Below are 18,583 nucleotides of genomic sequence, written 5' to 3'. Positions count from 1 at the left end.
TTGATGCTTCACAGAATCAATAGGCTGAACACTCCGGCTTCGAAGGGCTGATTGTTGTAGTGAAGGCTTGTAAAAACAAACACGATATCAAAGGAGACCGGGGTGGACCGGTCAAATCTCCTCCGATGGCTAAGTTAGTTTCTCACAAGGATGGAGTTCCAACTTTTTAGGAGTAATATCTCAGAATGTCATACCTTTGTTCGATTCGGACCGGTCCTTATATAGAGAACCTTAGAACGGTTATTCGTTTAGTAACTTCCCCAAGATTCGTGGAGACTAGCGATTCCGGATATAACTTCTTCAACGGCTATATAAGTTGTAACCACTAGTGGAAGTTAAACACTTAGGAGAAATTGGTGGCGATGATCATGGGTTGGTTAATCGCTCCAAGGCGTTATGGTTCTGAATCTTTCACATATGTGAAGTAATTAACACGAGAAATTGCCAAGTGTTACGTGGTCGTCCGTGCGTTTTGCCCATGGACGACTCTTTGTTAACAGATTGATGTTGTTTGGTCGTCCATGCGCTTTGCACATGGACGACTCTCTTGTTCAGAGGTTTTGGGCGTATTTGGTCATTTTACAGGTTTAGGGCGTATTTTGGTCATTTTATAGGTTTGAGGGTATTTCAAACATTTTTTAGGTTTATGATGTATTTTTACCATCATATAGGTTTTAGGGGCATTTTTATTATTTTATAGATTTCAGAGGTATTTTGGTCATTTTATAGGTTTTGGGGGTGTTTTTGGTAATTTCTAAGGTTTACGGGACATTTCGGTTAATTTTTAGGTTTTGAGGGTATTTTGGTAATTTTTAAGTATTAGGGGTGTTTTAGTAAGTTTTTAGTTTTCGGGGATATTTTGGTCATTTTTTAGGTTTAGGAGTTATTTCAATCATTTTTTAGGTTTTGAGGGTATTTTGGTAATTTTTAAGTTGCAAGGGTATTTCAGTTAGTTTTTAGGTTTTGGAGGTATTTTTGTCATTTTTTAGGTTTAGGGGGGTATTTTTGGTAATTTTATATTTCAGGGGGTATTTCAGTCAAATTTTAGGTTTCGGGGGTATTTTGGTAATTTTTGGGTTTCAAGGGCATTTTAGACATTTTTTAGGTTTCGTGGTTTTTTAGTCATTTTTTAGGTTTAGGAGGTATTTTAGTAATTTTAAGTGGTTTTTGAGCATATTTAGAGATTTTGGGGGTATTTTGGTCATTTTAGAGATTTCATGGGTATTTTGCTTATTTTAGAGATTTTGAGATATTTTGGTCATTTTAGTAATTTTTGAGCATAATTAGTGATTTTAGAGGTTTCATGGGCATTTTGCTCATTTTAGAGATTTTGAGGATATTTTGGTTTTTTTAGTGGTTTTTAAGCATATTTGGTGATTTTATAAAAATTGGGTTTGGGTAGGGTATGGATATCCATGGGTAAACAAATTGGGTAACAATTGGGTATGAATACTAATTGGGTAAGGTAATTGGGTATCCATGGATAAATTAATTGGTACCCAACCCTACCCATGACCATCCCTATACGTGATATGCAAAAGAGAGAAGAAATGAGGGGTTGGTGATAGGTATTAATTAGAGGTAATTTAGTATCATCAATCGCATCAACTTTTCACATTTGTCTTCTCTCTAAAATAGAGAGATCAATTTTTAGTGAACCAGGTAAGAAAATGCTTAGGCCCTGTTAAAAATCCTCAAACTTTTCTTTCCTCACCAAACAACCTAAAATTCTATTCTCTCATTTCTCTTCTATCTTTCCTATTTCACCTCCAACCAAACATAGCCTTAGGCTAATCACTACTTAGCATATGGAACCATTAATGTGTTGAGAAAACATGGAGGCATTTTTTTTACACATCTTAGAAGAATCCAATTGTGAAGTAGGAAAATTTTTAGCCCGGAGTCAAAAAAAAAATATTTCAGAAGCCAAAAAATATGACAAATCCAAATTTTATAGATGTAGTTAATGTCATGAATTGGTAGCAACTTACTGTAGGATGGAACTATCACAGGGAAGATAGAGCACCAGATTGAACATAAACAAAATACAAGTCAGCAAACTGAGCTAAAATGCCAAAACAGGATGAAAGGAAAATTCTGGAATGTTTACCGAGGTAAGCTCCAAGTCAGCTGGCTATGTTGGTGATTATTGGCGCATACACACATTCCGATTGAAACCAGAGTAAAAAATCTAGTTCCTTTTCTAGTGCAAGAAGTGAGATTCTTAAAAATCTCTTTAAAAATAAAATAAAAAACCTTTATATACGGCTTGTGTTCATTCTTTGGATTTCTGTGTTCTAGTACAAAAATATTGATATCAATTTACAAAAATAAATGAATCCTAATACAAACATAAAAGATAACAAATCAAAACACAATGTACACCAATTTCTATACCAAAAATAAATAAAAATTGCAATAACATTACATTTTCTTTTTCTCGGGAGCTAGCAGCAAATCTTTTATCAATACACTTTCAGCCTTCAAAATTTGGCCTATGTTAAAATATATTCCCTGAAATTTTTAAAAAGTGCCAATTTTCCTTACATCCATCTGCTGTCAAAATTTATGCCGGGCCCCTCAGCTGTTTGACATGACAAGTTAGGGCTCCATCTGCCATGCATGCAGTTCCTTTAAAGGAAAACAGATGAAGGGCAAAATCAATACTTTTAAAAATTTCAAAGACAAAAGTGCAACATTTTCAATTTGGGGGATGAAAATCAAACTTGGACCATATGAAGGCGATAATTCCAACCAAGTTTCAACAAAAACCTACTCTGAAAGTGCACATACACAATCTATCCAGACTTGCCACTGTTCTGAATTCTATATGGTTTTTCTTGGTCCTCTGTTTCCTTTGTTTCAGTTTCTGACCTGGACTGTTCATTTTCAAATGGTAATACAACTACAGGTGCTGCAGGCACCATGTCCCAACGTTCCTTCAAAAACTTTCTGAATCTCTTAACCATTTCCATCCTGAACTCTAGCTCCCGAGTGAAGAGATCAAAGAGAAGAAAAGCAAGAACATACTTGAAGGGGACAACAAACAGAATGGTTGCAGAAGAAAAAAGCACCAGTGCAACCTCAGCAGTTATCTGATAAGAGTTTAAATAAATATAATTCATCACATCACAGCCAGAGTAAAACTTCAAAGTTTTTTGTTTCTTTCTATTTCTTTGCTATGAAGTAAAGAGAGTGGGGCTGATGGGGTTCAAACCCCAGCGCCCAGGCACCACAAGAGATGCTGGAACCATTCAGGTATCTCTCAACCCCATACTAAGTGATTGTTTGGATAGCGTGTCTTGCGTCCAACATTTTTTTTTGGGTCCCGTGCACTATTCACGGGACTCGCAAGTACTTTTTTTCAAAAAAACAATTTTAAAACTGGATCTCACGATATTATTCGCACTTTTAAAAATTATTTTGTTAGTGTTTTCAGTTTTTAGTTTTTAGTTTTCAGCAATAAGCGATATCCAATAGTGTCAAAAGACTAACAACTGCCACAATAGTGTCATCATTTCAAAAATAATATAAGATTCCAATCACTATAAAGTGAGTCTTCTGAGAGACAGAGTAAAGCCATAACTAAAAGCCTGCCCTTAAAGAGACAATTTTTACAGAAAGGCAAAAACTGTGTCTTAAAGACACGGTTTTAGCCATAAAATCATGATCTCAAGACACAATTTTAAAGCAGCATCGGATTCCCAATTAACAATCAAACTGCACTATTTCTACAAAAAACAAAAAAGAATGGTATTATTTCACCAAAAGCCCCAAGTTACGCATATTAAAAAAGGCCACATGAATAAAAGAGAACACATTTTTGTCCACCATATGTTAACCAGTGTAATTAATTAAAATTTTCTTCAACTTGAATATTGTGTATCAATAAAACAAGGTACTTGTAGGTCAAGCAATATGGTAAATCAAAGGGGAAAAAAAGTAGACATAAATAATGAAGTTTGAAAACAATTAACATGCAATTTGATTGATAAAATTAGCAATTATCATGAATTAGCACTTTTTTAAGACACGAAAATCACTGAAACAATATATCATTTGATTGATAAACTAACCAAATCTTTTTAACTAGTCCACCCCAATAAATGCCATAATTTCAGTGAAATCTTTGAGGATTATTTCTGCTACTTCTACACCTCACTTTTGGTATTCCTTTAGCACCTTTAATCTTTGAACTTGAATTTAAGGTCGTTTTCTCATGGAAAAGCAATACATTATCTGCACAACAGTTTATGAGGTTTTCATGGATGTTTCCAAGGAATATTGATGAAGGGTTATATATTGAATGTGTTACGTAGGCTGAAAAAGAGAAGATTGAAAATAAACACATCCTGCTAATTGTGTTTCCTACAGAGCTATATTTCAGAACAAAATAGGCATTTATTTCTGGCATAGCAACATATTTTGTCGAAAGATGATACCAAACAGCAGTAAATACATCAGGTTTAATGTGCAAGTCAAAAAGACGGGGAAAAAAAAAAACATTCAAGTGACATCAATACAGCATGTGTTGTTAAATGCATAATTTTAACAAGATTTCTCACTAGTGACAAGTGACAATGTACCTGCGGCTGACCTGAGAGGAGAATAGTACGTATTTTTAGTAGTGTGACATTCAGATTCTGCAAATAGTTCTCACAGTCACGCATGGCATCTTTTACGGCTATAATCTTTTGAATAGTATTTGCTGGTGGCTGGTCATGGATAGTAACTTTCCCAAATGATCGTCCAAGGCGGCCCTGCTCCTTCAGCCCCTTCAATGTTAGAATGCTAGCCGCTATAATCATCAAGGCCATGGGAAATATATATGAAAGCAAATTTCTGAAAACAAAATCAACACCGAGCTTAGGTTACAATCATAGAGTTCAAAATTTCAGAACATATAAAAACAATCAACAAAGCAAGATGCAAAGTACTTCCTCTGTCCCGTAATGACTGGCTCAATTGAAAAATGCAAAAATTTTAATATAAAAAAAATCAATTCGAAACAAAACATTTTAGACTTTCAAAATTTGTCAGTTTAGAAAAAGTAGTTGGGTAGGCAAAAATACCATTTTTCTCCATACATTTTGGGGTCACGGTAAATTTGATTCTTACATTTTTTTAGTAGTCAATTTGGTCTTTTTTATTTTCAACTTACAGTAATTTGGTTCCTACCATCAACTTACTAACAGAAATTGACTATAAGTTGAAAATAAAATGGACAAAATTGACTACTACCAAAATGTAGATGGTGACCTTAAAATGTAAGGACCAAAATTGTATTTTCTCCTGATGAAGGAAAAGGAAATAAAAATAATGGTTTTGACGTTTGGATAAGGACATACATATCGAGACAACAAAAATGCAACTTGTGCCACTAATCATAGGATGGAGGGAACAACTGCTTTCAGTAAAATACAATTGCAACTTTTCTAACATTAGGAATGTCATATAAGCAAGAAACTATTATCATTTCTGATTAAAAATTCACATCACGCATTGCCTTGTGAAATAAGAAACAAAATTTCAGTTGTAAAGTAATCTACCAGCTTAGAACTTCATTTTTTTAAAAAAATTATTAAAAGAGAATTTCTACCTGAAAATTATTGTATATGCAAATGCAAGAAAAGAAATAGTCAAGTATGGCTCCTCCCAATGCCTAAGCTTTTCAAAATTCTTGGCGATTATTGTCAGAGGAAGGACAAGTTCCTGCACAAGGACAAAAGGCCAATAGTCTTCATCTAATTATGATGCAATGATTCAAGGGCAAGGGCAAAACAACTGTAAGCAATATAAAGTAACTGCGGTGCAATAACTGAAATTGCTGCTTTATTCTAATGTAAAACATAAAATACTAGGGGAAAATTTGTAATAATGCATTGAAGTTATTAGTATAGATATTTTGCATGTGTTAGGATAAATTAATTAACCCTAAACACACTTCATGAGAACATGGTATTAGAGCAACAAAATCAAATTCACCTACTACTGCTAACTCTGACATCCGCCATCAACTTTGGCATTCTCCATTACCAGTGACTACAGTAACTGAAACCATTGGCGCCCACAGCTGCAGCCATAACCATAGCCATACCGTAAAACAAATCCCCAAATAAAAAAAAAAAGGATAAGAAATATAATAAAATGAAATAAAACCCACACTCAAAAACTTTGTGACTTCGACAAAGGCTCCCTGTAGCAATTACGAGAGAAAAACATCACCCAACCCAGTTGAGTTAATGGGTCAATCCGACCAACCCTGACGACCTGAATCTTGGGGTCTCTCGACCCAGCAACCCAAATCCTGGTGTCTTGAATGAAAAATCCACAATAGGGATCACCGGAGTTCCACGGAAACTCATCTTTTGAACTTTTGTTGTGACCCCTCATGCTACGTTGGAGCATTTTTAATATTAAATAAATAAAATGAATAAATGTAATAACATAAATGAAAAGATATGTGAGTAAATATGGGAGATGAGGAGTTAGTGAAAATGTTTAATCCCACATTGAAAAGGAGAGAGACTTTTTTATTCTTTTTAATTGTGGTGATTAATGGGCTAAAATGTATTGACTCAGATATTGTGCTAGATACGTGCGCAAGGGGGAGGTGAAGAGTGGAGGTATCGAGATTCGAAATGAATCAGCCTCTTGGATCCTCCTACTTGACAGCCCATTCAGAGCAATTACCATATCCGTTGGTGAGTAAATGGCCCGAATTAATACTCCATTTTTACTATGGACAATAAAGAGCCATTAACCCACTTAATGGACTATCCGTTTGGGCCTTTTCATTCTTCAAAAACTCCTTATCAAACCATTAATTGTGTAACTCCAGCCCATCAGATTAAAATCCAGCAATTAATCTTGTAACACCCACTACATCAGAATTATGGACCTAATTAATCAGAATAAATTGGGTAGTAATTTCGTGAGGCCCATTGAACCTATAAATAGACTCATTCAGACTCAATCCAAGTAACTGAAATTACAATACACATAAAGAAAAAATTAGAGAGATTCTTGGCAAGGAAGGGTGTTCTATCTGGTGGAGCTTTGGGCTTGAACACTTTGTGCAGAAGTTGTTCTAGCCATACGACACTTGTTGGGCTGTTGTATCCTGGGGGAGACAAGTCATAGAAGGTCTGCACCGGTTACAAAGTTTAGCCAACCAAGGGCTTGAATCTCCTTAAAGAGAGCGAGTGCCGCGCCTCAGTCCAAATAGTGTTGTGTAATTTCTCTTTACATTAATAATATTCAGAAGTATTTTTCAGTTTCTCTTTGTGTTATTTCTATTACGTTGTATTTGCACCAACAATTTTAAGGAGATTCAACACATGGAGCCTACACAAGAGAAACCAAATGAGCCTGTTGGAGATCTTAACAAGCCCTTTCGCTTTAAGGGAGCCCACTTCAAGAGATGGAAAGGAAAGGTCCTCTTTTACTTGAGTCTTCTCAAAGTCTCCTACATCCTCACTGACAAGAATCCATCAAAAGTTCCTACCGATGAGATGAGTGATGAAGAATATATTCTCCATCAAGAAAAAATAGATAAGTATACAAAAGATGAGTATAACTGTCGCTCTTATCTATTGAATTGTCTTGCTGATCATTTCTATGATTATTATGATACAACTTACAATTCTGCTAAGAAAATTTGGAAAGCTTTACAAAGCAAGTATGATACCGATGAGGCAGGTGCAAAGAAGTATGCTGCTAGCAGATTTTCCGTTACCAAATGGTGGATGGAAAATCGGTGGTGGATCAAGCACAAGACTTCCAAATGATCATTGCAGAATTGAGATCCGAAGGCATAAAGATTGGAGACAATTTGGTGGTAGCTGGCATAATTGACAAACTACCACAATCTTGGAGGGAGTTCCAAAAACTTTGCGGCACAAACAAAAGGAGACATCCTTAGAGACTTTGATCACCGCATCCGTGTGGAGGAGGAGGCTAGAGGACAAGATGCACTCATGACACAAGAGAGCAATGGTAATTCCACCACTAAGGTAAACCTTATTTCAGCCAATAATATATGCCCAAAAATCATTTTCCTAGAAATAATCAATTGAAGCCTAAAAAAAGAGCCTTTAAAAATNTGAATATACATCTTCTTACTTATCAAAAAAAAAAAAAAAAAACCCGGGGTCATTGACTAGGGAGCAACTGATCATATAACTGGTACTACTAGTTTACTTTCTGATCTTGAAAAGCCGACTAGTCTTCCCCATGTTAGGTTTCTCTCAATCACTATTGTATCAGGTTTGGACACTGCTAACCCCATCCTTGTCTTCAATGTTATATTCCTTAAATTTTTAGTAAGTCTAGCATCTATTAGCAAACTTTTTAAAGCACTTCACTGTTTTTTTCAGGATCTCCTAATGGGAGAAAAATTGGTAGTAGACATGAGTCTGATGGTCTGTACTATCTGGATTCATAATTCTTCTCATTCAGTGGCCATTCAGTCATCTGTCTCTCCTTTTCAGCATCATTGTCTGCTTGGTCATCCCTCTCTCCAAACCTTAAAGTTGCTAGTTCCATCATGTTGTCAAATTGGGTCCTTATAGTGTGAAGCTTTTTAGTTAAATAAACAACATCGAGTGACTTGTGCGTCTAGACATGAAAGAGGTTTTAGTCATCTTTTTCACCTAGTTCACTTACACATTTGTGGCCCAATAAAAGTCCACTCATATTTGGGGCTTTGGTGTGTTTTTCTCTTCATTGATGATTTCTCTAAAGTCACTTGGTTTTAACTTGAAGAAAATGTCAAAGTTGTATTCCATTTATAAATTATTTGTATAGGGAAATAAATACGGACAAAGTTTGGCTACAAACTTAATTGTAGCCCATGGTTACAAATCCATTCAATATCTTTCTATTGGATGTAAATTTTGACAAATTCACCATTGGATTACATTTTTTTTCTTATATCCTCCATGCTTACAAAATTTCCAAAAGATCAAAGATCAATAACTATGTCATCAATCAAAATTTTAAATTTCAAGTTTATGTAGTCTAAAATTATTCATAAAAATAAGGTTATAGATCAAATAGTAAATAATATCTGAGCAGCACAAAATTTGACATGTGTATGAACATAAAGAATATGCAATCCAATGATTAGATTTTCAAAATATATAGTCGTGTTAATTTTTTTAATGGAAGTTGTAGCTAAACTTTGTCCAATAAACACAACTTGATTTAATTAGTGTTTTTTGTCCTAAAAAATGCTCAAGAATAAGTTCATACTGTTTTGTCTCAATTTCTTGATGACCATGGTGTATAAGCAGGGATTTCAATGTGTTTCGATTCCACATGGAAAGAGTAGGGGCTGATGTGTTTACGGCAGCAATGCATCGTTTTTCTGATTTTATATATGCACATGGATTAGTATATGTTCCACTAGAAGGAGGTAATTTCATGTGGTCAAATAATTGTGAGATTGCTTCAATGTCGAGAATTGACAGGTTCACTTTTCACGCCTAATTGGGAGCAGCGCTATTCCTCGTTGTCACAAAGAAGTTTATCCATGCTTTTATCAGATCACTTTCCTATTTTATTGGATTGTAGTAACTGGTCATGTCTAATTGGGAGAAGCGCTATTCCTCATTGTCTGAAACTGATCACTTGGGTGCTCATCCTGCTGATAGTCCTATGGATTTTGCTGTTAAACTTGATGGCAAGAAAGGTGAACTGTTTAGTGATGTTAGTCGATATCGCCGCTTGGTTGGGAATTGAATTATCTTACTGTGACTCGTCCTGACATTACTTATGTGGTTGGTGTGGTTAATCAATATATGCATGCTCCTCGACAACCTCACTTTAATGCTGTCCGTCGTATCTTATGTTATCTGAAAAGGGCACCTCGACGGGGACTTTTGTACAAGCCCTCTCCTTCTCTGTCTGTGACAGGTATTAGTGATACTAACTGGGTTGGTAGTCGTTTTGAATAGCAGTCCACATCTGGCTATGGCTATTGCACCTTTATTGGTGACAATCAGGCTGCTATTTATATTGCTAGCAATCTGTGTTCCATGAACATACCAAACATATTGAGTTTGATTGTCACTTCATTTGGGATTTAATGATGAAGAAACAGATTGTCAACCTCTTTGTTCGTTCGAATGATCAGTTGGGTGATATTTTCACCAAGCCTTTAGCTCATGCCTCGTTTCAACGACTATCTTTCAAGCTGGGCATGTTTAATATGTATGCTCCCAACTTGAGGGGGAGTGTTAGAGCTATTTTCTCGTTACTTGTTTTATTAGCATATTAATAAGGATACTTGTGTAAGGTGGAGGCTGATAGATTAACGCCTAAACTCTCCCTTTATTTTCCCCTTCCTCTTACTTCTCTAACCTGAATTTCTATAGTTTACAATTTAACTAAATGCTTGTAATTTTTTTTTATTTTTTCATAAGTAAGAATGATATATATATATATATATATATGAAAGGCTACTCTATGCAAGAACAGCACAGAGCAAACCAGAGAGAAAAAAAAAAATTACAAAAGAGAAAGAGAGCTAAGAAAAGAAGGGAGGGAATCACTAGTCGTGAGTCCCTAGCTATTTAATACATCGTGTATAATTGGGTGACTCTTTTTTAATGTTTGAACAAAATTATCATTACTTATCAAAAACAAATCTCCTAAAGGTGATTAGATGTTCCCTTAGAAAAGCATCTAGAAACCTACAGAACCAATAAAAGTAGCATTCTTCCTTTAGGCAGCTTCATTAGGGAAAATTCTAACAAAAAAACTTGAGAAAATGTAATTCTTTTCTCGTTAGTTTGTGCTGTATGTGTCAAAGAGATGGAGAGAAAGTGCATCATTTGTTATTGCACAGCCCTATTGCCAAGGATATATGGGATTTGGCTTTTGCAATTATTGGGGTTCAGTGGGTGATGTCTAGGAGGGTAGTTATCTACTAGTGAGTAGGCAAGGCTGTCTTGATGGCATTGCTATAGGGAGATTTGGAAAACCATTCCTCATTGTTTGATGTGGCGTATCTGGAGAAATAGAAATGCAAGAAAAATTGATGAATGTGAGAGGTCAACTTTAGATGAAAACGCATTTTATGAGGAATTTGTTCTAGTGGTTATTGGACTTGGGGAAGTTTTCTATATGCATCTAGTATACCACCTAAGTATTTGATGTTTATTTTCATGATAAAATTATTACTTATCAAAAAGAAAAGCGTTCCTAAATCCTATTGGAGCGATATTGTGCTAATTGGTTATCTTATCAATAAAATTCCCCAGTGTCCTTGGTGTTCAAATCCCCTTTATTGTGTTGGCTCATGATAAAACCTTATTCCGCTTATCTCTAAAAAATTTTGGGTGTGTTTTACTTTGTTTAAATATTAGGCCTCAAAGGTGAAAAACTGGAATACCAAATCCTCAGTTTCTTAAAATTTATTTTTCTCACATACTTGTGAATGCAAAAAGGGTGCAAGTATTATTGTCCTAAACTCAGTCATCATTTTGTAAGTGATGATGTCACCCTCCTTAAAACTAATTCATATTATTCATCCTCTTTCTCAGGATGTGATAATTCCTTCTATGTCTTCCTTGATTGCTATTGGTATCTTCCTGTTCTATTCGTGATAGCTCTCATTCGATTAAGGCTCCCTTAAACCTTTACAGGTGTGAGCCTCCTTCCCAAAATGGATATCCCTTTTTGATTCAGATATCTTCCCATTTCTTTCACAAAGGTATGGTTACTTATACTTCTCACCCTATTTTTCATTATGTTTCTTGTACACATTTATCTCCCTTATTTAATGTCTTTACCTCATTTGTATTTTTTCTGGCTATTCCCCAGTCTATCCAGGAGGCTATGTCTATTTCAGAAAGGACAACTATGGAAGAAGCGATGACAACCCTTCTGTTGTGGGGAAAACGTGTCTTGATTTTGTTAACTAAACCCTAACACAAAATATTATTCATATATAACACAGTACCGTGATAATACTGTTTTGCCCTTAGCATTATACCCATAACACCTTGATTAGAATTGTACTTGGGACTTGGTTACTATTCAATTAGAAAATTCAATTGTTGCTTTTCGTTAGGTGTATATTATAAAGTATTTGCTAGATGATTCCATCAAGCATCTGAAAGTGTGCCTAGTTCCAAAGGGGTATACTCGGACTTATAGGGTGGATTACACGTACCTTTTTCCCAATTGCAAAAATTTATTTGGTTTGGATTTTAATATCCTTGGCTCCTAATCTTGGTTCGCCTTTGTTTCAGTTGGACGTCAAAAACGCATCCTTACATGGTGATTTGCAGGAGGAAGTGTTCATGGAGCAACCATCAGGGTCAGTTGTTTAGGGGGAATTTGTTTGGTGAGGTATGCAGATTAGGTAAAGCTATCTAAGGCCTTAAGTAGTCTCCTATAGCTTAAATTGGTAACTGGTGAAGCAGCAACAAGGTTTGTGCTTTTCTGCTGCCAACCTGATCATTCTGCCTTCCACTTCTAAAAGAGCAAAGACCTTATTATTGGTTTATTTTGATGATATAATTACCACCACAACATCAACTCATGTAACCTGAAAACTAAACTTCGGACTTCAACAAAATTATGTCCATCTAGAAGAGGAATCAGCTCATATTAGATTGACATAATGCTTAGGAAAAATATTTTAGACTAAAGGATGCATGCTATTGTAGAGTAATCAAAGAGATGGCTAGACAAAGTATTGCTAAATGGTTTCCTATTCTTGTGATTCAAAAACTACTCAAAGGAAAGAAGGACTAAAGGAGAAATACAGGATCAAGGAGCAATACAAATGTAAAAGAATATATTAAAAAATTGTCAAGTGACCAACCTTGAAAAGATCAATGTTACTAGGTATCCCTTTAAGCGTTGCAGCATCAATTGTAGCCTGAGTTTTCTCGACCACATGGTATTTTTGTTTGCATGTTTCTGTTGCTCTTTCTTCAAGAGTTGCATCAGCCACAACTAGATTTTTACTTAATACCACCCCTTGTCTTATTGAAGAGTTATTCCAGAAAGTAGTCGAATCATTGGAAGCCCAAGACAGAGATCTCATCCACTTCTGTAAGTAAACACTTCCATCTATGTCAAACACATGGTTATTTCTTTCAAATACCTCATCAGAAGGCCTTGCTCCTCCAGTTGATTGGCTGCCTGCCTCCATAAATTTTGTAACTAGTGGTCCACCCCAAAATTTTAAAGCTAAAGTTTGACAAACAACATGACCATAGGGTGCGTACTCTAAATATGTGAACTGAACAAGTTTGGTGGGATCATCTAATAACTTCCGCATAAACTGAAGGGCCTGAAGTCTCGCTATACTATTAATAGCACTGATAGTAGCTCTCTCCTTTCCTTTAAGAGCACCATACACATGAAACAAAGATTCATCACCATCCTCTGGTCCATACTCACGCATGAACTTGTGTAAAGCAATAACTTCACCTACAAATGCATGCCAGACATCTCGCCTCATTTCACCTCCCAAGTCAACAAATTCCAGGACCCACGATTTTGACCTAAATAAAAACAAACAAAATGTGTATTATTCTTGTAAGTAGATGAGATATTTATAAGAGAATTATGCAGCTTGAAGAAAAGACTTCTACATAAAAAAATAAAAATAAAAATAAAAAAAACTATTACAAACAAAACAATGTTTATATAATGATATCAAACCCTAAAGCTAGAAGAGAAAGATGATGATATGTCCAATCAAATCAAAATCTTGATAAATCCAATATTCCAAATAATCATACCACTACCCTATTGTAGAAGTTTGAGATAAGATGAAGCAGACATGATTCAACATCTCACTCACAATATCACAGTATTCCTTGTCATAATTTCCTACATTCACCTTCAAATACATGAGGATTTCATTCACGGGTTTATCATTATCAAAGATGTCCAACATTGTTTTGGAATGTCACATTATCCTTATGAGTTGGCTCTGCGGTCAAATTTTTCAGACTAGATGGGTAATATATAGAGAAAATATTATTTCCTTGAAAAGACAGAAAAGTAAACAGAACAAAGCAGTAAATGTTAGGCCAGAGGGCAGGGAGTGGCCACCCCCTGAAGTGTTCATGCGACAGAAAGGATACTTAAAGCTAGGTCAACACAGTTGATAAAATACTATGTGGAGAAATAAGGCTTCAAAATACTGGCTTGGCCCTTTAATTGTTTGCTAACTATTACAATGACCTTCAAAAACCTAAACAATCAAGATAAATTGATTAAATTTATTTTGAAAAATCCTAATATCATTACAATCCTAATCCATAAAATTGAGAAGATATACACCGATAATGATTTGATGAATCGCTTTTTTTTATTCTCTTCTTTCTTTCTTTCTTTCTTTCTTTTTTTCTTTTTTTTTTTTTTGGGGGGGGGGAGGGGGGTTGTCTGAATAATTTGATACATCTCACTCGCTCTATTACAATGCACCAGATCAGATTTTTCCTATATACCAGAGACGATGTCCAGGAGTAACATAATGAGTGAGATACGCTAAATCATGTTAAACATTAGTATGGATCATTGTCATTAACATTAGGTTTGATTTCATTTCGTTTCCAACTGCAGCTCTAACATATCCCCAGAAATGATTATCATAAGCAATTAATTTTATAAAGCTTCCCTTTAAATTTGAGTGTGCTACTAGAGTGGGTTATAAATTCTGCCCTAATTTTTCCCTCCCATGCTTCCACCCCTCTAGCAGTTGGCCAAGGCTGAGCCCATCAACTGAAAAACTTTTATTTTTCTTGAGTTTCTTATTACTCTTCCTCGAAGATGACCAAAAATCAAGATCAGGGGTTAACCCAATTATCTATTTTCAGATAAGTAGGTATCCATGTTATCTGTGAAGCACTTCGATAACAATTGATAGGTTGATCCAACTTCACCATGTTTTTCTTGTAGTTGCTTTATTTGATGGAAGAAGAACGTGAAAGAAAAAACTTGTAGGACTAGAATAACTCAGAATACTTGGTTTTATGAGACAAATGGTTGCACAAAGAAGCTTCAACCCACTAAGACACATATCTTCAATTCCATAATGCATATCCTTTTGCAACTCTCACACTCTTCAACAATCATTGGAAAATATATTGGTGAAATAAGACAACAATCAAGGTCCAAATTCTAGATTCCAATCCCCATGAATTTAGAAGGAGAGGCAAGGTCCATAAGAGAAAAGGGAGAAATGTAATGATGGGGATTTCTTTGAATGTTAACAACCGTCAAAGAGAAATATAATGATAAGGTTTCCTTTCTGGCCCAAGGAAGGTAACCATACTAAATAAGCAATCCAGAGTAAGTTCTAAACTTTGAAAGACTTTTGGTCCTCAACCAATTGTGTGTCACCCAATAAACTTAAACAGAAGTGTAAACATACACAAATATCCTAACATATACATTGAGAGAGATAATGTGTCCTCACTTTTTAAGGAACCGAGTTGAATATTTTACATGACATGCAAATTACAATTAAATATAAATTCTAAAACAATAAAAGATCTAGTGACCCAGATAAATGAACATTCACAATAACAATTGTACCAAGTGACAATTTTGAACTGCATGAAACCAAGAAGAGCAGATTCTTTAGGAACCTACTACTGCTTATGGTATCCTTCCACATTCCTTAGATTCAGTTCAAATATGCTTCAGCAAAAATGAAAAATTAACCACCTCCAATTCATTTATATTTCAACCAACCCTGCTCAAAGTCAGTGCATTATCCTATCAGGATTTACTAACAACCATATTCTGATTGTTACTGCTCTCCTTGTGTGTCTTGTAACAACGTCCACTTGTTTCTTTCTTTCTTTTTTCTTTTTTCTTTTTTTTTTCTTTTTGATGACATAGGAGAATTTCCCTCAAATTAGCTGCACGTTGTAGAGCATACTCTACAACAATCCTCACTATTAATCAAACTCCTACGGGCAACTGACCCCACCCACCAGAACCAGTTACCGGGTAATCCAGAGGCTTGTCACACCTAACGGACTAAGCAGTTTATCCTCATACCCAGGAGGCAATGTCCACTTGTTTCTTGAATTCCTTTCTTGAATGAATTCCTTGGTAAGGTAATTTTAAAAAAATCCTACTAGTGAATAGCTAATTTATATGAAGAGAGTTTCATTAATGGAAGTCCCTAGCATAAAACCAAACAGATCTGACATGTATTCTTGATTTGATCTCTACTTCAGTCTGTCCCCCTAATATCATAGGATAAACAATCTGATCTTTCCTTTAACAGCACTGTGAGAATAAAAAAAGCAGCCAGCTGTTCCACATCGAAGGTATATCATTACTTATACACTACAGCACTTTTAAATGCACAAGTTGCTCTGCTGATAGTTTGAAGTAGCTTACTCACTCGGTACCAGAGGAGATGGAGACAGCTGAGTCAAAAAGAGCAGATCCCAAAGGTCCAACTTTTGCTTTCTCCACTCGTAGTCCATCTCTAGTGAGATCAAGTTTTATAGCATCTTTGTGCCCTGATAAACCAATTGCCTGAAACATAGAATTGAAAGATCACTGACAAAGATTGCTCCAACCAAAAATGTATTCCTTTTATTTTTATTATTACAATAGAAATAAAAAAGAAGGATTGGGTTGAAGATTGTTATTTTTTTATAAGTAATAAGATTTATTGATATCAAAAAAGGGACACCCTAGTACACAGGAAGTGTACAGGGGTCAAAGAAATCAAGTACAAAAATTTAAAAAAAAATCTAGAAAATCAAGAAAGGAAGAGTAAGATTGGTTTCTCAAAGCAGACAGCCAATCTACTAAGGTTCTAAAGAAAAGTAACTTGAGGTCTAAAATGGATCTCTCATTATTTTCAAAGCACCTACTATTTCTTTCCCTCCAAAGACACCACATGAGACAATGGAGAATGATTATCCATATATGACCATTCCAATGATGACCAAACCACCCCTGCCAACAAGCTACGAGCCCCACAACTAACTTTGGCATAACTTAACTTACTCCAAATAAGCCCAAAACCATAGACCACAAGTCCATGGTAACTAGACAATGAAGGAAAAAATGGTCAACTGATTCACCATTACACTCGCACATATAACACCAATCCAATAGTCAAACCTTCCTTTTAATTAAATTATCAATCACCAAACATTTCCCCCAAGCTGCAGTCCAAACAAAGAAAACCACTCAAGAGGAGATCCTCAACTTCCATATGCTTTTCCAAGGAAAACATGAATCATTAGAGCCCACTAGCAGAAATTAATAAGCATTAACCATAAAACCCTTAGTTCTATCTAGTTTTTTGGCTCATTTTATCCTCCTGTATTCCCTTTATAGAAGTTCCATATATGGTATCAATGAAGCTCAACATAGCCTCCAATTCCCAATTATGAATAGCCCTAAAGAAACTTACATCCCAATGAAGAACTCCATTTGTAAACTTCATAAGCTCAGCCACACTTCCCTCCTTATCATGACAAAATCTAAATAATTTAGGATAGCTGGCAACAAGAGGTGTCTCCCCACACCATCGGTCTCACCAAAACTTCACTCTTGACCCATCACCTATTTCATACACAATATAACGTGACAAAAAAGTCCATCCCCAACTGATATATTTCCACAGACTAACACCATAAGGACTAGCAACTGAACCAGTACACCAGCCTCCCCATACACATCCAACCTCTACCACTTGCTACCAAAGAGCATCTTCTTCAAATCTCCAGAACCACTTCCCAACTAAAGCTTCATTAAAAATCCTCAAATTTCTTATCCCCAAACCACCAGAAGAAAGAGGAGTACACACAGTGGCAAATTTAACTAGGTGAAATTTGGGTTCGTCCCCTAGATCACTCATAAGAAATTCCGCTTCATCCCCTAGACCACCCCATAAGAAATTCCATTGGATTTTTGCAATATGGTTAGTCACAGGAGCAGGGGTCAGAAATAAAGAGAGGAAATAAGTAGGCAAATTTTATAAAGTATTTTTAATAAGAGTGACTCTACCTCCCCTAGATAAGTACAAACGTTTCCATCCCGCTAATCTCCTTTCCACCTTCTCCAAAATCAGGTTCCAAATCATCTTATCTTTAAATTTTACACCCAAAGGAAGACCCAAATATTTCATTGGAAAAGTACCTTGCTTGCGGTCGAGGACATTCAACAATATCTCAATATTATGAACCACTCCCACAGGTACCAATTCTGACTTACCCATATTTATTTTTAGTCCTGAAACGGCCTCAAACCAAATAAGCACCATACAGAGAATCAAAATCTGGTTAAGGACAGCATCACAGAAAATTAACATGTCATTAGCAAAGAGGAGATGAGACACCACCAAAGATCTACCCTATAAATTACCCACATGAAAACCTAACCTGCAACCCTCATGGACAACTTTATCTAACGTTCTTCCAAGAGTTTCCACGACCAAAACAACTAACAAAGCAGACAAAGTGATGCAAGGAATTTCAAGCAACTATATGCCTATATCCTAATCCACTTGTAACTAATTAGTTAGTTAGTTAGTTAGTTAGAAGATTTCTTAAGCATTAGCCTATAGGATTTA

The 18,583-nt window shown here is 35.5% G+C and overlaps 1 protein-coding gene across 1 annotated transcript in view; it reads right to left on the bottom strand.

The window, feature by feature from the left end:
• Positions 1-2,369: 2,369 nt before the first annotated feature.
• Positions 2,370-18,583, bottom strand: part of LOC112003027 (uncharacterized) — a 34,735-nt gene continuing 18,521 nt past the window's right edge. Inside the window, exons 7-12 of the mRNA XM_024035195.2 lie at positions 16,394-16,530; positions 12,839-13,526; positions 5,600-5,712; positions 4,587-4,842; positions 2,777-3,095; positions 2,370-2,631 (exon numbers count right to left, since the gene is read on the bottom strand). Of these exons, the coding sequence (XP_023890963.2) occupies positions 2,799-3,095; positions 4,587-4,842; positions 5,600-5,712; positions 12,839-13,526; positions 16,394-16,530 (1,491 nt within the window). The 3' untranslated portion in view covers positions 2,370-2,631; positions 2,777-2,798. The remainder of the gene's footprint in view (positions 2,632-2,776; positions 3,096-4,586; positions 4,843-5,599; positions 5,713-12,838; positions 13,527-16,393; positions 16,531-18,583) is intronic.

The sequence above is a fragment of the Quercus suber genome, unplaced genomic scaffold, assembly GCF_002906115.3.
Source record: "Quercus suber isolate HL8 unplaced genomic scaffold, Cork oak 2.0 scaffold_823, whole genome shotgun sequence".
Taxonomy (NCBI): Eukaryota; Viridiplantae; Streptophyta; class Magnoliopsida; order Fagales; family Fagaceae; genus Quercus; species Quercus suber.
Note: the sequence above shows the minus strand (reverse complement) of the source record. Positions and strands in the feature narration are given on the sequence as shown.